Source organism: Bombus vosnesenskii, unplaced genomic scaffold (genome assembly GCF_011952255.1).
Source record: "Bombus vosnesenskii isolate JDL3184/JDL3185 unplaced genomic scaffold, Bvos_JDL3184-5_v1.1 scf7180000013295, whole genome shotgun sequence".
Lineage (NCBI taxonomy): Eukaryota > Metazoa > Arthropoda > Insecta > Hymenoptera > Apidae > Bombus > Bombus vosnesenskii.
Window position 1 is genome coordinate 630,062 of NW_022882946.1, and position 15,777 is coordinate 645,838.

Genomic DNA, 15,777 nt, shown 5'->3' on the forward strand with positions numbered 1-15,777 from the left:
ACGTAGAGAGGGGGTTCTTTGCTTCTTTCTGTCTCTCACGCCTCTTGCCCGCTAATAAGTAAAATATTAACCGTTGGTTAATGCAAAGACATTCTTCGAGAATGCTCAAAGAAGTGAATACAAGTGTATAATAACGGAGTCACTGTATAGCGGTTGCAATACTAACACTTTTAATAGTGAATATTTTAAATCACCTGCGCCCCTGTTCGATTTCACATTTTTTCCCCATTCTTTCTTTTCTAATTTCCTTTTTTTGATTTCCTTTTTTTTTTTTGTTCAAAAGCAATAATAAGTAAAATTACCTTAATCCGTTTTACAAAGTGTTTATTTACGTAATTACATTCGTAATATACGGCGTAAGGAATCTAGTGCGCTAAGGGTTCTTCTGAAGGATTAAACATTTTGTGATTATTCATCACTATTCAATTACTATGGTTCAATTGCGACGTCAGGTAAATTATATTTTTCACGATTCTTTCGAAAATCTAATGTTAAAAGCGCTGAAATATTGCAAACTTATAGATACTAATATTAATTAAAATGTAGAATACGAAATTCTGATGTAAAAATTACTATATCTCGTATAAGATTTGGTTGTTTACTCGGTCTATATTTTTCGTGAAATCTTCACAATTATCTCTGAGTTTCTGTGATGATGCAAGATTCTCATACGCGTATAGAAATTGTCTAGGAACAAGATCTAGAAGCATTCCACACGTTACCAATATTTTTTATTTTTTTATTGTCAAAGTTAAAAGTAACAATGAAAATTTCAAGCAAAAATTAAAATATATAATTTATACAATGTACAAATGATGAGTTATTTGTAAGAAGTAGAAGTTAAAGATTTTAAATTAATATAGTAATTTTATTGCAAACGATTATGTAGTAATAACTTATTTAGAATAGAATATTAAAATAACGCTAGATATCATTAGCGAGTATAATCTTATTTTAATAAGCTTCAATGTGTTTTACACGCAAAGTGTTATCTTTGTAAATTATGTTTCTCATTTTTTAAACATCTTAGATTATGCAATTTTAATGCAGTAGCTTCACACGATAATGTTGACAGCAGCAAAAAATTTTAATAAAATAAAATTTTATAAACTTGTGATATTGACGCGCGTCTTGCAAGTTCAATGTTCAATATGACATTCAGCGCTTGTAATAACACGTGTTCAAGAATGCATTTTTATTAGAAATGACTTTCGAGAAAAAAAGAAAGAAGAAGAAAAAGAAATCATACTGAGATAAAACGATTAATTCGATAAATCCTAACTCTTATATGTAATTTTCAAACTTGTAACCGGAAACATAAAAATTAATTAACCTATGTAGTACCCATGTATTTTGCTGTCCTAAATCTATCATTACTTCCGTAAGCAATTTGTAATAGAAGAATTAACATAAGCATTACCGTAATGGGTATTCTGATAGAGTCTTCGCGAATTTTACTACTTTATCATATTAGTTTGTCTTATTTTGTCATGTCAGTCGCTGAACATAACCAGATATTTTATAATACCGATATGAATCAAGATTTCTGTATAACTTCTAACACATATTCGAAATGATTGTATTTCCATATTGGGCTAATACAAAATTTAAGCACTATATACCTTTCAAATTCAAGAAAGATACTTTGTTCCGCATAAACATGGACTGAACTTATGTAATACTGCAACCACATATTTATTTCTATTTTCTGTGTATGTTGATTCTGTACTGAGCGTATTAGTGAAAGATGTACTGTATGTTACATGTTAGAATTATTAAAACACCACAATGTTTTATACAGATTTTATCTTGTGGGGGAATCCTGAATCAATTTCAATTTAATATCAAACGGAATTCATCATCTTTACAAATTAGAGATAAAAAAGTAATACAACCAGAACGATCTTTTAAGGTATGCTTTATTAAAAGATATTTCAATAATTTCTTGAAATAATTATTTTAACTGAAACTTATAAATGCTATATTTTGTAGTATGCAGATCTAACAGTCCGTCTTGCAGGACCAGACCAATTACAACCAAAGCCCAATGTCAGTGCTTTAGCATTTGGTAAATATTTTACAGATCACATGTTAAAGATATTTTATCATGAAACATTAGGAGGATGGCAAATACCAGAAATTACACCTCTTGAAAAGTTAGTTCTCCATCCAGCATCAAAAGTTCTTCACTATGCTGTAGAGGTAAATACAACTTATATTTCATAAAGTTTCCTATTCGTTTCTATTATTTAACAGCATTTACTGATGCATGCACTGTATGCATTATTTCAGTTGTTTGAAGGTCTAAAAGCTTATAGAGGAGTAGATGGGAAGATAAGAATATTTCGACCAGAACTAAATATGGAACGGATGAACAATTCAGCAACGAGAACTGGCCTACCTACGTTCATAGGAGAAGAATTAATTAAATGTTGTTGTAGATTAATTAGTATTGATCAAGAATGGGTACCTCATTCTACTTCTTCTAGTCTATATATACGCCCAACACTTATAGGAATAGATGTAAGTATGCACATCTTAAAAGAAAAATTCTAATATAACGTCTTATCTTAAAGATAAAGAATGTTAATCAATTGAACGATATGAATAATAATCGTGTCATTGATGTCACAGACGTCATAAAAACAGATACATATAAAGTAAGCAATATATTTCACAATACTTAATGATAATACACGATAAAGTAGTGTTTAATGCTCTTTTGTTGGAGTAGGACTATAAGATACACTTAGACATTGTATTGTAGAAAAGAACAAGAACTAGTGATTAAAAGTTAAGAAGATAAAAATTAATATACAAAGCCTTAAATGTTCAATGAAGTATATGTCATATCTTTATGCCATTAGCTCTTTATTTAATATGAATGAATAGAAGTGTATCTTTTTTCAAACATGAATAATATTAGCATATAATGGTACTTCTGATTCCATTGATGTAAAATTTCGAATAAAAATGTATTTATGTCATATATTTTTTATAAATTGTACTTTGAAAGGTGTGTATGCATCGTTACTTACAGATGATGCAACATTTTTATTAGAAGAAGTCATCTCAATGAAGAAATAATCATAGATAATTAATATTTTTATACAAAAGATATTTAATGTAAATATCAATGAGAATATTCAACCAAGAATATAAAAAGAACTTTATGTATATATATATTATAATTATTTTTACATTTTTACATCTTTATCTAGCCCACACTCGGTGTTGCATCTTCAGAATCTGCTTTACTCTATATTATTTTGTCACCTGTTGGCTCTTATTTTAACAAAACAAAAGAAAATATTGGCATATCTTTACTGGCTGATCCCCAATATACAAGAGCATGGCCAGGTGGTTGTGGTAACTACAAAGTAGGTAGCAATTATGGGCCTACTATATATGTACAAAAGGAAGCTATAGAGAAGGGTTTGCAACAAGTATTATGGCTTTATGGAGAAGATAATGAAGTAACTGAGGCCGGGACTATGAACATTTTCATGTTCTTTATAAATGATGATGGTGGTGAGCATCATTTTACATTTTTCGTCTAATTGCTTGTTCCACAACTATATAGTTTCACTGTATAATTTCATATTACTTTTATAAATATGTTATAATTTCAGAAAAAGAGTTAATAACACCACCATTAACAAGTGATTTAATTCTTCCTGGAGTTACAAGAAATTCTATTTTAGCATTAGCCAGAGAATGGAATCAATTTAAAGTCAGTGAAAGGAAATTTTGTATGAACGAAGTTTGTCAGTTACTTTCAGAAAACAGAGTAAGATATCCTATCTTAATTATTCTTTATTTAAAATTTGTTTCAACTTCATAGAAATTACAATTTTATTTTAGTTGTTGGAAATATTTGGAGCAGGAACAGCTTGCATAATTAGTCCTGTATCTTACATAGAATATGTTGGACAACCATTGCATATACCAACGATGGAGCACTCTAATCCTGTTTACAAAATGTTCTTGAAACATTTAACTGATATACAATATGGTATTATACCGGATCACCCTTGGGTGATACCTATCGAATGAATATAGAATAATCCATTTAATTATTTATTACATAATTATAACCAAAAGCGACTCCATGCAATTTTTAACATCGATTGTATTATATTTAAAAGAATAATTGTTGGGAGTGTCACAATTTTGTTGTTGCTAGCTTCATGCGAATGTTGTTGTGAATGAATTCTTATTTATTTACACATGGAACTGATTTTGTCAAAGGCATGTAAGAAGTGAGCATGTATTGGAGATGAAACTCAGGGATCAATTGTTTCTTACAGAAGCAAAGCAACTTTTTAATAGTGAGCTATAAAGACTAATGTGTTGATTTGTGTGTGTGTGTGTTGTACGTTGAATGACAATTCGTACTTACGAATATGTGTGTGCGTTTCTACATAGAAATATAGATGTATTGTATATATTTTTTATATTACTTATTTACTATCTTATGTAATTTTAATAATTTTTCTATGGTACAAATTATTTATTTCATGTTCTACCTCACCGGTCAAGAAGGACAACAAGAAAAGAATATGCTATAAAAAGCTTTTCTTTACTTGGTAGATAGTCTGTATGTCTGAAAAAGGTTTTTGTTCATATGTGTATCATCTCAATAAAAGTATAAGTTTATAAACACTTGTTAATGCAGAATAGATATTTATTTCCTGGGGAACGCAATTAATAAATTGAAGCAAAGACGATTATCTAAAATTGTATAAACTACCTAACATACAATTTTTCATTACATCGTTTGAAAGTTTAATTATTATTTTCATGTCAAAATAGAATGAGATCATATCACTAATCGTTGTAATATCAAGTCTACAGAAACTTCTTGTTATAACGGTATGGTGTAACGTTTTACCGCTCGTTTTCAAATCGCCCCTAAGCATCGGCATATTCCGGTTAACTCCGGTACGAACGTATTTACATTCCCCCTCTCGTTCCTACGGCTGAAGGTACCGGAGGAAGTAAATGTGCGTGTAGTTGGGTCGTTTGACCGCTAGAGGCGGTAATACATAAATCGTGCAGTTTGCTGAATTTGTTGATCGGTGACCTTTCTATTCATTATTCGTCTTTGATTCGCACAGCGAGTAAGTTCTTTCTAAGGGTTAAATTTTGTGAAAAGAAAAAACATGTACGCGATTCAAAACACAGTTAGGAAAGTACCGAGATTACTAAATGTATGTCAGAATCAACGTAGAACACTTCTTGCTACACCACCAAGGGTTAGAATACCTTTTGCCGTAAGTACTATTTTTATTAAATGCACTTACATAAGAAGCTGACGGCAGCAATTAAATATTTATTTTGAATCAAAAAATTTGTCTACTATAAGGACAGTGTTCTGTTTACAGTTCGAAAAGCATTTTCGTGAGCATTTATATCGGTAATTCATATATAAGGTTATGTTATGTAACAGGCTAATTGATTTTTGGGGCGTTCTTATTAAATTTTGCAAATATTAGTAATCTCTTAAAATTGTATGATTGTTTTTAATAAAACCAATATATGAATTAATTTGAGCTACATAAAAGTATTTATTAGTCCGTTCAGTATATTTATTTAAGGATATAGATAAACTTTATACATTATTATTGTGAAAAAGCATAAATTTCAAATGCAAAGAATTAATTAAGTTTTATGTTTGAATGATATAGCATATTATATATTTAACTTTAGTTATATATGATACATTGTTGGAATAAAATTTATGTGAATATAAAAGTATAAAAGGTTGATAAATAACTTAAAATTAATTATAACGATAATTACTTAGGCATTTGATTTAAAATGACATTCTTGATGTATTTTACATATATGTAGTATCGTTATAATGATAATATCTGTAAGATTATAGACCGTTTAAACTATATAATTGGCAATAATATCTTTTTCATTGCAGGAAAAAGTGGCATTTGGTATGGCTATATGGATCGGAGTAATGGGGGTTCCGCTGTACATTTCGTGTAATGTAAATAAATATAACGCTCAAAAGAGGGGATAGACGATCTTTTGTAGCTGTATTCTCAAATTTGTAAAGTAAATAACTATTACAAAAAGTAGGAGAATGTGTATCATATACTTGAAATAAATATGAAATTAGATAAAGTAGTTTGTAATCGATATTAGACATTTTCTATCTGCATTTTAGAAATTTGCAGATTAAAGATTAAACCTTTGACATACCAACGACGTTTGGGATATGTAATTTGTTTATTGTATGCAATGTACACAATGAACGTATCGAGTTTCATTCTATTTATATATTAAGAGGTTAATTCATTATAAGGAATCACTTATCTCAAAATATTTCGTTTTATTCATTGGTTGTTCAAGAATTAAATTTGTCTTTTATTCTATGTTTTTTTTTTTGTGTAAGTGAGTTGCACGAACAGTTGAAGAGTCGCAGTCTTACATATACGTATATGATTGTACAAAAGTTTAGTACCATAAAAATATCAAGTATATCATTTTGCTAATAAAATATATGTATAAACAATAATAAGATATGTAAAATTTACATTTTAGCGAAAAAAAGCTTTGTTATATTTTATTTGAAAAGGGATTTTAATCTAACGATATTATAATCAAATAAAGAATATAGCAGTTTGTTTATTTTAGTACAAATTTATGTTATTGATTTATTACATAGAATCATCGAATCAGATAGTCACTCAGCAATGTCCAGTTGTGGGAAATACTGTAAAGAGCAACTCGCGATAGTTGTACACTCAAGTGGACACGTACCTTAAAATTCGTAACGTTACATTTAATTCAAAAATATATCGAGTGTTTATACATATTTTGTATATATATACAGGAATTCGATATATTTTCACATTTTGCGTATATTTGTACATCTTGGAAATCTCATTAACTTTTATATGTATTTGCACCGTTGTATCGCTAGAGCTACAAAGTTACGAATATTCACCTTAAATTTACGTACGATGTTGTTAATTTGTTTATTCGGAAACTTTATGACAGTGTCCAAAATTTATACTTCATTATAATGTCATTTATATCGGAATGTTAGGTACACTTTGAATTTTCGTCACTTTTTTTTATTGTTACTTAACTCGACTGTATTGCATCGAAATTCGATGTTTAACTCGGCCGTATTAGGAATATATTACGCGATTTTCCGACAATCTTCGAAGCAAGTACAGACATAGGACGGATCCTGTTTTAGGCTGGATCTAGAAGGGTTGTTCAAAAGCGAAAGTTGATCGATTCGGCTGCTGGATTTTCGACTTGTCAATGATCGGGAATGTGTCTTCTGTCGCGACGACTGTGTCTTCGTTTTTTGAAACACGTGGCACAGCATTTATCCTGCACGATCAATGACACATCGCACATGCGCCTATATGACGCGCACATTGAGGCTGGTACAATAGTATCCTTACACTCTGAAACAGTTTTATTTGTTTTTACGTTACATATCTAAAGAAACCTAATCATAATTAGTTGATAGATTACATCGAAATCTTTCTCTTTTTATTAGTTCTGTCTAGTGTAAACTGATAAGAAGGAATATATTAAAATGCAAGAATTAGCAAGAATCAGCATCAATGCTAGCTTGTATTATTGCGAGTCGTTAAACGAAGCTCTTACACACACACACATACAAGCGCGCGCGCATAACTATGATAATTAATATCATAGAAGAAACGAAGGAAGAAGATACTTGCGGAGAAGTGTATCGTAAACCGTTCGCTTGAAGACATTAATTCCCGGTATACGTACACTGTGGTTAATGATCCGTGAAAACTGTTGCTTTCCAGATACGCATTAAAGGGGCGAAAGAAAAGAAAAGAAATAACGAGTTTCCATGCATACGTTCAGGTAGTTACGGATATCCTTTAATGACCGATTCCCTCTGGCGTGTGCAATTACCAGATTTATCGTTCGCGCATTGCCGCCTATGATAACAACGCCTCGTATCGATCGGCTTTCTCTCGGGGTTGCAATCGTCGGACAGTAATTCTGTTATACGATCACGACACTCGACTTCCCTTCGCTTAACGCCGACTCTCACGAGGCAGCTCGCGTTGCAGGACTCCCATTTTCCTGTAAGCATGCCCATAAAGACGGAGGTTTTATACGCTTGATCGTCTCCTTGTTGTCTTTGGCAACGGGCCAGGCTTCAAAAAGATATTATTAGCAGCACGGATAAACTCGATTACCGTCTTAGCGTGACATAAACGACCAACCATGAAAATAATTATGCTGTCTTAATCCGACTCGACTTATTGGCCTTTTTTAATTCTTACGCGACTCTTTGGATATACGCGAGCAACTTGTTCTAGTTATAGATCGAAAATAAGAAGGATAACGGTATATTTTATGCCATGATAATGAATAACTCACCAGTGATCCATCTCCCACCTTGGCAAAGTTCGATGGTGGCCGGCTTGTTTTCTGGATTGCAGTCTCCTTGCATCGAGCAGGTCACCTTCCTAGTTCTCTTACCATTCGTACAATGACTCCATTTCGAGACGATCCACTTCGACTTGGTATTATACATGGAATTATCTGGATTTTCATCGACCACATTGTCGAATTCGAGGATCTCTGGCTCCTCGGTAGTAAGACTATCGACGATCGTGATTCCATTTTGATCGTTGGAGCTCACGTTGTAGAAAGAGGCATCCTTGTTGTCCGCGTAGACGATCAATGGTGGTTCGGTGGAGCTGCAAGGGGGTAAGTTTAGACACGGGCTGACCTCTTCGGGTCTCACGTCCCGGTTACAGTCTCGATCGGGCAGAGCCAAATCCGATCTATCGGGGCCCACTCCCGAAGAGACACACATCACCGATCGTTTTCGAAGAGCACCCTCTCCGCACGATACCGGGCACATTTGCCATGGACCGATCCACCATCTAATTTTGGCAAAACGAAACAATCGATTATCGTTTGAGTATATTATTCGAATTCATTATTGTTAAATTCGTTCGAGTTAATTAAAACGAAAAAGAAAAGAAAAGCTGTTACGTATCTTTTTAACAAAAGTGAAAGTCAACGAATCAAGTTGCATTGGATGTCGCGTTGGAGCGGTCGGAACGTCGAGTCGAACGGTAAATAAAATTTGTCTGTGGTCAGATTCAATGTACCCCCATATTATCGCGACCGAGAAGCTTTAATCCGATTTTTCCTATACCATGGAGGCTGGGCTTTCGTTTTACCTGGCTGGGCATGGATTCAGATTGCATTCTCGCAAAATCGATTCCGGCTTTTCGATGCCCTCGCAAAAGTGGTCCTCGACGACCCCGCTCTTCTTCTCGTTGCAGAGTGCTTTGGAGGTTTGCGTGCCACCGCCGCAAGTGGCCGTGCACAGCGACCAGTCGGAAAATACCCACGAGTATTCCGGTGCCCGATCAGGCTCCTTTTTCGGCACTGTGTACTCGTATCGCAGCCCGAAATTCCGATAATGTCCTCTGGAAATCAACTGAAGTGATGGGACAAAATTATTGAGAATGGGAAGAAAGTAGCTAAAGAATTCGTAGCGAATATACGTGTCCACGCTCGAAGAATCGAGGAAAAAGCGAATGAGACGGATAAGCAATTTGTCGAGAGGAAGCATACGTGGAATAAAACGAAAAGAAAAGAGTTAGTTAATTAGTTACTATTACGTACATAGACTGCGATGTCCTCTTTGATCGGGCCAGGAATTCTGACCTTTTCTCTGTCGCGATCGCGCTCGTACAGAGCTGGAGTTCCGGCCACTTGGTATTCCCCTGCTAAAGTGATCTGCCTGTTCAATTGGAATGAAGATCATAGCTCTAGATCGTAATATCTCTCCAACGTCTTTTACTTTTCATTCGGAATTTATTATTTCGTTAGCCGATACAAAGAGATACACAATCAATTAGATTATCGATATTAACGTGATCGATATAACGTAACCGACGATGAACACATCTTGGATTATTACTTACCGTTTTCCATTAAGGAAATATTTGTCGGAATTTGGCACACCTATTCCAATGTAATTTTTGCTGTTTCCAATTTCTTCGATTTTTATGTTTCTCGATCCATTGGGGACAACGACCACTTCCTTGTATCCTGGACCGTCGTTCTTGTCGTAAATTCCGCCTGTCGTTTCGCACTGAGTTCCATCGCCATGGCAGATTCCACAACGATCTTCCGTGGCATCTGAATCGACCGTCCAATCACAGCCAACTTTCTACACCGTTAATTACAATCGAAAAATAGAGAACAGAATAGAGAAGGAAAGATACGGATATTGTTGAAAATATCGTCTAGAAAAATAGACTGACTCGACAGATTCCAGCAATGCACATGTCTCTGGTACCAACGTTACAGGGTGTGCCATCGAGAGCGGCTTCACCCCATGGAACGATCACGCTTTCCTCTGTGTCGGTGCAATATAGCTCGCAGGGTTCCGCTTCAATTAAGGACGATATTCATTAGTGTTGTACGGATTCGTGTCGAATGGAATATCGAACGATCGTAGATTACTTGGCAAAAAGTAACTTTCAACTGTTTATTAAATTCGATGATATTTTACTGTCAAATAGCAAGGAACCGTTTAGCGTTATTTACAGCATTGTTTATTGCGAAAAGTACTCGTCCGTGGTATCTTCGACGAAAGAGTCCAAAAACTAGTGGCTTACTCTGATCGAAATACGGCAGCCAAGTGTAATTCTTCCCTTTGTATTCTTTGCCGTCGTAATGGCTGCACTGAACTGCTCTGAAACTGGCCGTCTCTTCCGGGCACGGATCGGTGTTACAAATTTTATATCGACGTCTTTCCCCGATGCAGAATTTACCACCGTGCGCTGGTTCCGGATGGTCGCATTTCCGCTCGACGATCGAAACACCCGCACCACAAGTTCTCGAACACTCGCTCCAAGAGCCCCACTCGCCCCATCCGCCGTCGATTTGACGCGGTTTGTCCACAATTGGCACGCATTCCTGGTTCTGACACCACTACGGCAAAATTCGCGTGCGTTATCGAAAATCAGTTTAATGGCTGGTTGACTTATTTATTCTATTTTTATCTATTTTTTTTTTTAGAGCGTTATGAATATCCAGAGGACCAATGAACGTCGATTATCAAAAGAGAGAATGTCGTGCTCGAAACCGCTTTATTCTCCTTTTCATTTTTATCGTTACCCGTTAATGTTATATTTCTCATTGTTGCAACATTATATCTTACGATATTATTTTCTATTGTTTCGTCTCGAATACGAAATGACACGACGACGCGGCGAAATAGAGAATTAAATTAATCAATTCAATCATATAAATTTGTGGCTAATTGTTATTCATTGGAAACTACGATCGCATAACGCTATGTGTATAATTACGCATCTAATATTCTTACCATGTGTTTGCCACAGTGTGTCCCCGGGGCGGCCGGATGAAGCATGGTGGTGCAAGTGCCATCGACGATGCACCATAATTTAGAACAGATCTGTGAACAAAATCACCGATCTCTATTCACCGGTCTAAAATTGCCCCGTACTCGATTTACTTTTGTTCATCACCTCCTGCAAGGGCGAGCAAACGGAAGCTTCCCTGACGCCGAACTGAAGCCTGCATTGGTGCTCCGCGTTATACATCGCGCCAGGCGGTAACTCTGGATACGAGTAATCGTTGTCCGCCGGTTCGTCTTCCAAGCATTCGCCTTTCCCTTGACTGTGGAAGTTTTGAAACTTTCTTTAAAAACTTTCCTTCTCTTAAAGCTTTTAAAGCTTCGAACACACGCTATCTGGCAAAACAATTGAACTCGTTGTTCAGACTCTTCGAACGACGCATCTAAAACGATAGTTGATGTTGTCGAAAGAGATTTTGAAATTTCTTACTCCAAAAAATTGGTAATGTCCCTCCTGGAGCATCTGGACCAGGCGACGCCAATGGTATCCACCTCGAAGGTCGGCGTCATCACGTGCAGGGTGTCACCGTCTCGTTTGCTGCAGCCGATCTTTTCCGTATCGTGGTACATGCCAAAGCTGCAGCGAAAATCGTGTCATTGTCGCGAGTCATTTCGATTTCGAACGAATCGTGATTTCGCGTGTGCCTGCCCGCGATACGATTCCAGCCAAATAAGCGGCAAACGCGATAACGAGGTCGCGTTATCGGTTATTATATTAATAAAAGCAAATTGCGCTTAATAACGAGCACGGGGAATTGGATTCTCCGTTAGCTGACCAAACGAGTTACGCATCGATTCGGCCAATTTTTTGCGGATGATAATATTAGTTAGTTTCATGTGCGTGCGTTTTGATGATATTTTATAATATTTTGGTACTTTGATACGTAGATAATCGTATAATAGAAAGAGCAGATGTTTAATAGTAAATTTTTATTAGAAGCAAAGTGAAACTCTACGGCAACGAAAATTTGGTGAGAAACGTTGAAAATAAAATGGCCAAAGTACTTTGAATACCTTTCGAGTTAACAGGAAACAGCAGCCAGTATGATAGTTTATGTTTAATACGCCTTTAAATTTCAGAGGTTAAGACAAATTGAGATTAAAGTTGAACTCCGTTACGAGTCTAGTTTATCACATTTAGAGTTAATGCCAGGAGACAAAGAGAATACAAGTCATCCAGTCGGAATATAAATTCACATATACCATTAAAACGTACTACCGATCGATAAAAAGTTAGCCAAATCGAGGACTCTTGATCACCGAGAAATATGAAATATGTTTGGAGTAATCGCTGCGAGGCAAAGAAGCTTGGCCAGACTAAGTGCGCTTCTAAGGATCTAATAAAAAAGAGGTAATAAATTTCTCTGGATTACACGGAGGTAATACTCGAGTCTCGCGAAGATAATTCACTTCCGACGAGTCGCTACTTTTTCTCGGAAAATTCAGCGGAAATTTAGAGGCAAGTTTGCCAGCGACGTTCGACCGATGGAATCGTTATCTATTTCTTGTCTCTTTTTCTTTTTCTTTTTTTAAGTTAAAGATCGATCGAACGTTTCCACTCACTTGTGTCCCAATTCGTGGGTGATGGTGTGCGCGAGCGTGATTCCATTGTCTTCGTTGACGCTGCAGCTGCGGTCCGGTTGGCACATGCCGGCTACGTGAGCCACTCCCAGAGTACTACACGGCGTGTTCGCTCTCGAGCAGATGTCCTCCCTCGTCACCAGAATCGCCACGTCGTGGTGATTCGGATGCGAGTCGTCCACCGGATTCAGTTTCTGTTGCCATTTGCAGAAATTGTACAGCGTCCTGTCCGCGTTCACCGTGATGTCCAGTCCTTGCTGAAAACAGACGTTAGTCGGACCGTTTCGCGGCCAGTTGAATAGAAATGCGCGCATTTTCTCCCGCCGTGGAATTCGTTTTCGATCGTTCAGTGGCTACGGTTTACGAGCGTGTCAACCGATCCGAACGTTCGACGTTGCCCTAGCATTCAAACGTTTTCCTCGTGATTCGTTCAACCAACGAAACGATCCAATATTTTACGGATGATGAACGCGCGTGATGTGGAATCGTTTCGACGCTTTGTTTAGCGATTTTTGGGAGTACCGGTGTAATCGTCGTTAGTTAACAGGATAAATAGATAGATAGATAGATAGATGGACGATAAGAAGATCGCTTCAAAAGCATTAATGCGATATTGCAACGGCATTTCGACCGGTTGACCGTAGCCGCCTCTTTGGAAGAAAGCAAATTGATTTTACCGAATCTTATATCCGATTGTTATAATAGTAAACTAGATAAAACACGGTATCGTGTAAACCGTGCCGTGCATCTAGTTGTTGAACGTAACGCACATCACCGGCGTAATTCGCACGTACTTCCGCGTCGTCCTCCTCGACGAGGATAATCCTGACCACGACGACGTTAATGAAATTCCCTATGGTAGGATCGAGGTAGAGGGAGGACACCATGTTCATGATGGTCAGCAGATACGTCTCAACGTCGCCGTCCTGATGAAAAGCCATCATCGTCGTGTCAGCGACAACGAGAGCCTCGACGTGACGCGGTCGGCTGATCGATCTCTTGGCACGTTGCCATCGTTTCGTCTGATGATGTTTTCTTCGGCCTCGTCCTTGAACCTGTACCAGTCCCGATTGCGTTTGCCATTCGAGCCGTGTTTCCGTCAGCCGCCTCGGCTCTGTGCAACAACAACGCAACCCCCGGTCTTTGATTAGCATCCCGCTCGATATGAAATTCCTATCCGGTTCAATGGAATTCCCCTTTACGCGGTCGCGTTTGATTTTCGTGAAAAGGAATTCCATTTTCTCGATGCGGTCATCGATGAACCGATGCCGACCGGAATAATTAATGGTTTGTCGGATTTCGGCTACCTGACGCGATGCAACGCGATACGGTTGATCCGATATACCCGCTGATCTACGATCTATCCAAAGTGTCGATTTACGGGAAAATCGATTTGTCGTTTTCCACGTGGCTCGTGACAAGATCGAGCGATTCGAAAACGCGATCGAACGAGAGTCGGCGCGTGCCACCGTTAAAATATCGTAAAAGCGCTATTTAGATTCCTTGGGAATCGACTGGTCGAACAACGAATTACATACGGAGGAAAAATGCGAAACGGATGTTTAATTTTCACGCGGGCCCATCGATCTTGCTCGGTAATTCAACGTTTGAAATTACCGGAGCTATCTGCGGATCTAACCTGTACCTTCTATCTCGAAAAAGACGTACACACCGCGAGCACGTAAGACGGTCTCTTAATTTATGCAGATTGCTCGATCGCAGAGGCGTGCAATTAAGATTTCATTCGAGCCATCCGATAGATCGGCCCGCTTGCCGAAATGGATATTCATTGTACTTAATTACGGGTTTGCGGCGAATTGGATTATCCCCCGTCGACCACGTTGCCGCCTATCAGCCCGCTCGGATCTTACCTTCGTATCGGTTTCTCCGTAAAGTCGTTTAATCTGCTGAAACGCGGTCTCGTCACTCGGTTAATAGGTTGCACGCGGGAATCGCGGCAAACACGTCGGCCGTGGATTAACACTTTCGAAATTCGTGACCAAATTAGCCCGATTAATCGCGCTCCTTTGGACACTTTGTCCGAAGTCCAACCACCGATTTCGGTTCACGCGAATTTAATTGTCCGCGTAGTTAATTTCCCAGAGTTTCGTCGTTGACGTTCGCAACAAAAGGGCAACGTGAAACACCTTACTTCCATATCTATCGGCCTACTTTTTTCTCCCATCGAACTAGCTGCTTATTTCATCAACGAAAAATATGAAATCGCAAGGTCTCGACTCTATCCAATATCGATCGAAACATACAGCGAGATCGCGAAGGAAACGCTATATGATTCAGAGATTTTACGAACACGTTTTGCGTTGACACACCTATTCTGTCGTTAAGAAATACCGACGATTCGTCGCGTGATATATCGATATATCTAATTTCGAGATAATTAGTGGCCGAACGAAGACGGATTATCGGTGAGATCTTATCGAAACGTTCGCCGACAAGCTCGTAAATATCGAGTTGCAATTTTTCGCGACGCGATCAAAGATGTTGGTGCCGGCGAAAGAACGAGCAGAGAACGTCGCTGGAACGCCCACGTTCCATATCGAGACGCGTCCAATTACATTATACGTAAACGGCATAAATACTCGTAATACGCGCCGCTAGCGAACGAACAGGCCACCGTGCGATGTCATGGGAGAGAAACGGGGATAGGAATGGTAATGGGAATGGGAATGAGAACGGGAACACGAAGATGGGGAAAAAAGAGGATATCGGTCCGTTCTCGCTGTAGGTGCCGCTACCCATTC

The 15,777-nt window shown here is 37.5% G+C and overlaps 3 protein-coding genes across 8 annotated transcripts in view; 2 read left to right on the top strand and 1 right to left on the bottom strand.

Annotated features, from left to right (window-relative positions):
* Positions 1-284: 284 nt before the first annotated feature.
* LOC117233318 (branched-chain-amino-acid aminotransferase, cytosolic) lies at positions 285-4,673 on the top strand. 4 transcript variants are annotated; one of them, XM_033493500.1, is made up of 7 exons: positions 285-452; positions 1,802-1,912; positions 1,993-2,202; positions 2,293-2,523; positions 3,222-3,531; positions 3,633-3,790; positions 3,865-4,668. In XM_033493500.1, exons 1-7 carry the CDS (start codon positions 432-434, stop codon positions 4,054-4,056), a joined length of 1,233 nt encoding a protein of 410 aa, XP_033349391.1. In that variant the 5' UTR covers positions 285-431; the 3' UTR covers positions 4,057-4,668. The 4 variants fall into 4 exon arrangements, with proteins under 4 accessions (XP_033349391.1, XP_033349393.1, XP_033349394.1 ...); XM_033493502.1 differs by lacking the exon at positions 285-452 and adding an exon at positions 1,125-1,290; XM_033493503.1 differs by lacking the exon at positions 285-452 and adding an exon at positions 1,421-1,712 and having other exon boundaries at positions 2,021-2,202; positions 3,865-4,673.
* Positions 4,674-5,028: 355 nt separating this feature from the next.
* Positions 5,029-6,156, top strand: LOC117233278. The gene is made up of 2 exons (XM_033493413.1): positions 5,029-5,276; positions 5,936-6,156. The coding sequence occupies exons 1-2, from the start codon at positions 5,166-5,168 to the stop codon at positions 6,035-6,037; spliced, it is 213 nt and encodes a 70-aa protein (XP_033349304.1). The 5' UTR covers positions 5,029-5,165; the 3' UTR covers positions 6,038-6,156.
* Positions 6,157-6,394: 238 nt separating this feature from the next.
* Positions 6,395-15,777, bottom strand: part of LOC117233276 (A disintegrin and metalloproteinase with thrombospondin motifs 7-like) — a 56,980-nt gene continuing 47,597 nt past the window's right edge. Inside the window, exons 5-17 of one of the 3 annotated variants that reach the window (XM_033493410.1) lie at positions 13,786-14,129; positions 12,998-13,272; positions 11,865-12,011; positions 11,547-11,697; positions 11,384-11,473; positions 10,671-10,986; positions 10,314-10,441; positions 9,972-10,219; positions 9,670-9,787; positions 9,219-9,481; positions 8,404-8,915; positions 7,930-8,103; positions 6,395-7,442 (exon numbers count right to left, since the gene is read on the bottom strand). In XM_033493410.1, coding sequence (XP_033349301.1) covers positions 7,291-7,442; positions 7,930-8,103; positions 8,404-8,915; positions 9,219-9,481; positions 9,670-9,787; positions 9,972-10,219; positions 10,314-10,441; positions 10,671-10,986; positions 11,384-11,473; positions 11,547-11,697; positions 11,865-12,011; positions 12,998-13,272; positions 13,786-14,129 — 2,918 coding nt within the window. In that variant the 3' untranslated portion in view covers positions 6,395-7,290. Of the gene's footprint in view, positions 7,443-7,872; positions 8,104-8,403; positions 8,916-9,218; positions 9,482-9,669; positions 9,788-9,971; positions 10,220-10,313; positions 10,442-10,670; positions 10,987-11,383; positions 11,474-11,546; positions 11,698-11,864; positions 12,012-12,997; positions 13,273-13,785; positions 14,130-15,777 lie in introns of all 3 variants that reach the window. The other 2 variants (XM_033493411.1, XM_033493412.1) reach the window with 2 other exon arrangements.

Excerpts from the sequence above, each read along its gene's own strand:
- LOC117233318 (XM_033493500.1), top strand. The coding sequence starts at position 432 with ATGGTTCAATTGCGACGTCAG. Across the intron at positions 1,913-1,992 it reads AACCAGAACGATCTTTTAAG|TATGCAGATCTAACAGTCCG; the intron begins GTATGCTTTATT and ends TATATTTTGTAG. Across the intron at positions 2,203-2,292 it reads TTCTTCACTATGCTGTAGAG|TTGTTTGAAGGTCTAAAAGC; the intron begins GTAAATACAACT and ends GCATTATTTCAG.
- LOC117233278 (XM_033493413.1), top strand. The coding sequence starts at position 5,166 with ATGTACGCGATTCAAAACACAGTTAGGAAAGTACCGAGATTACTAAAT. Across the intron at positions 5,277-5,935 it reads GGGTTAGAATACCTTTTGCC|GAAAAAGTGGCATTTGGTAT; the intron begins GTAAGTACTATT and ends TTTTCATTGCAG.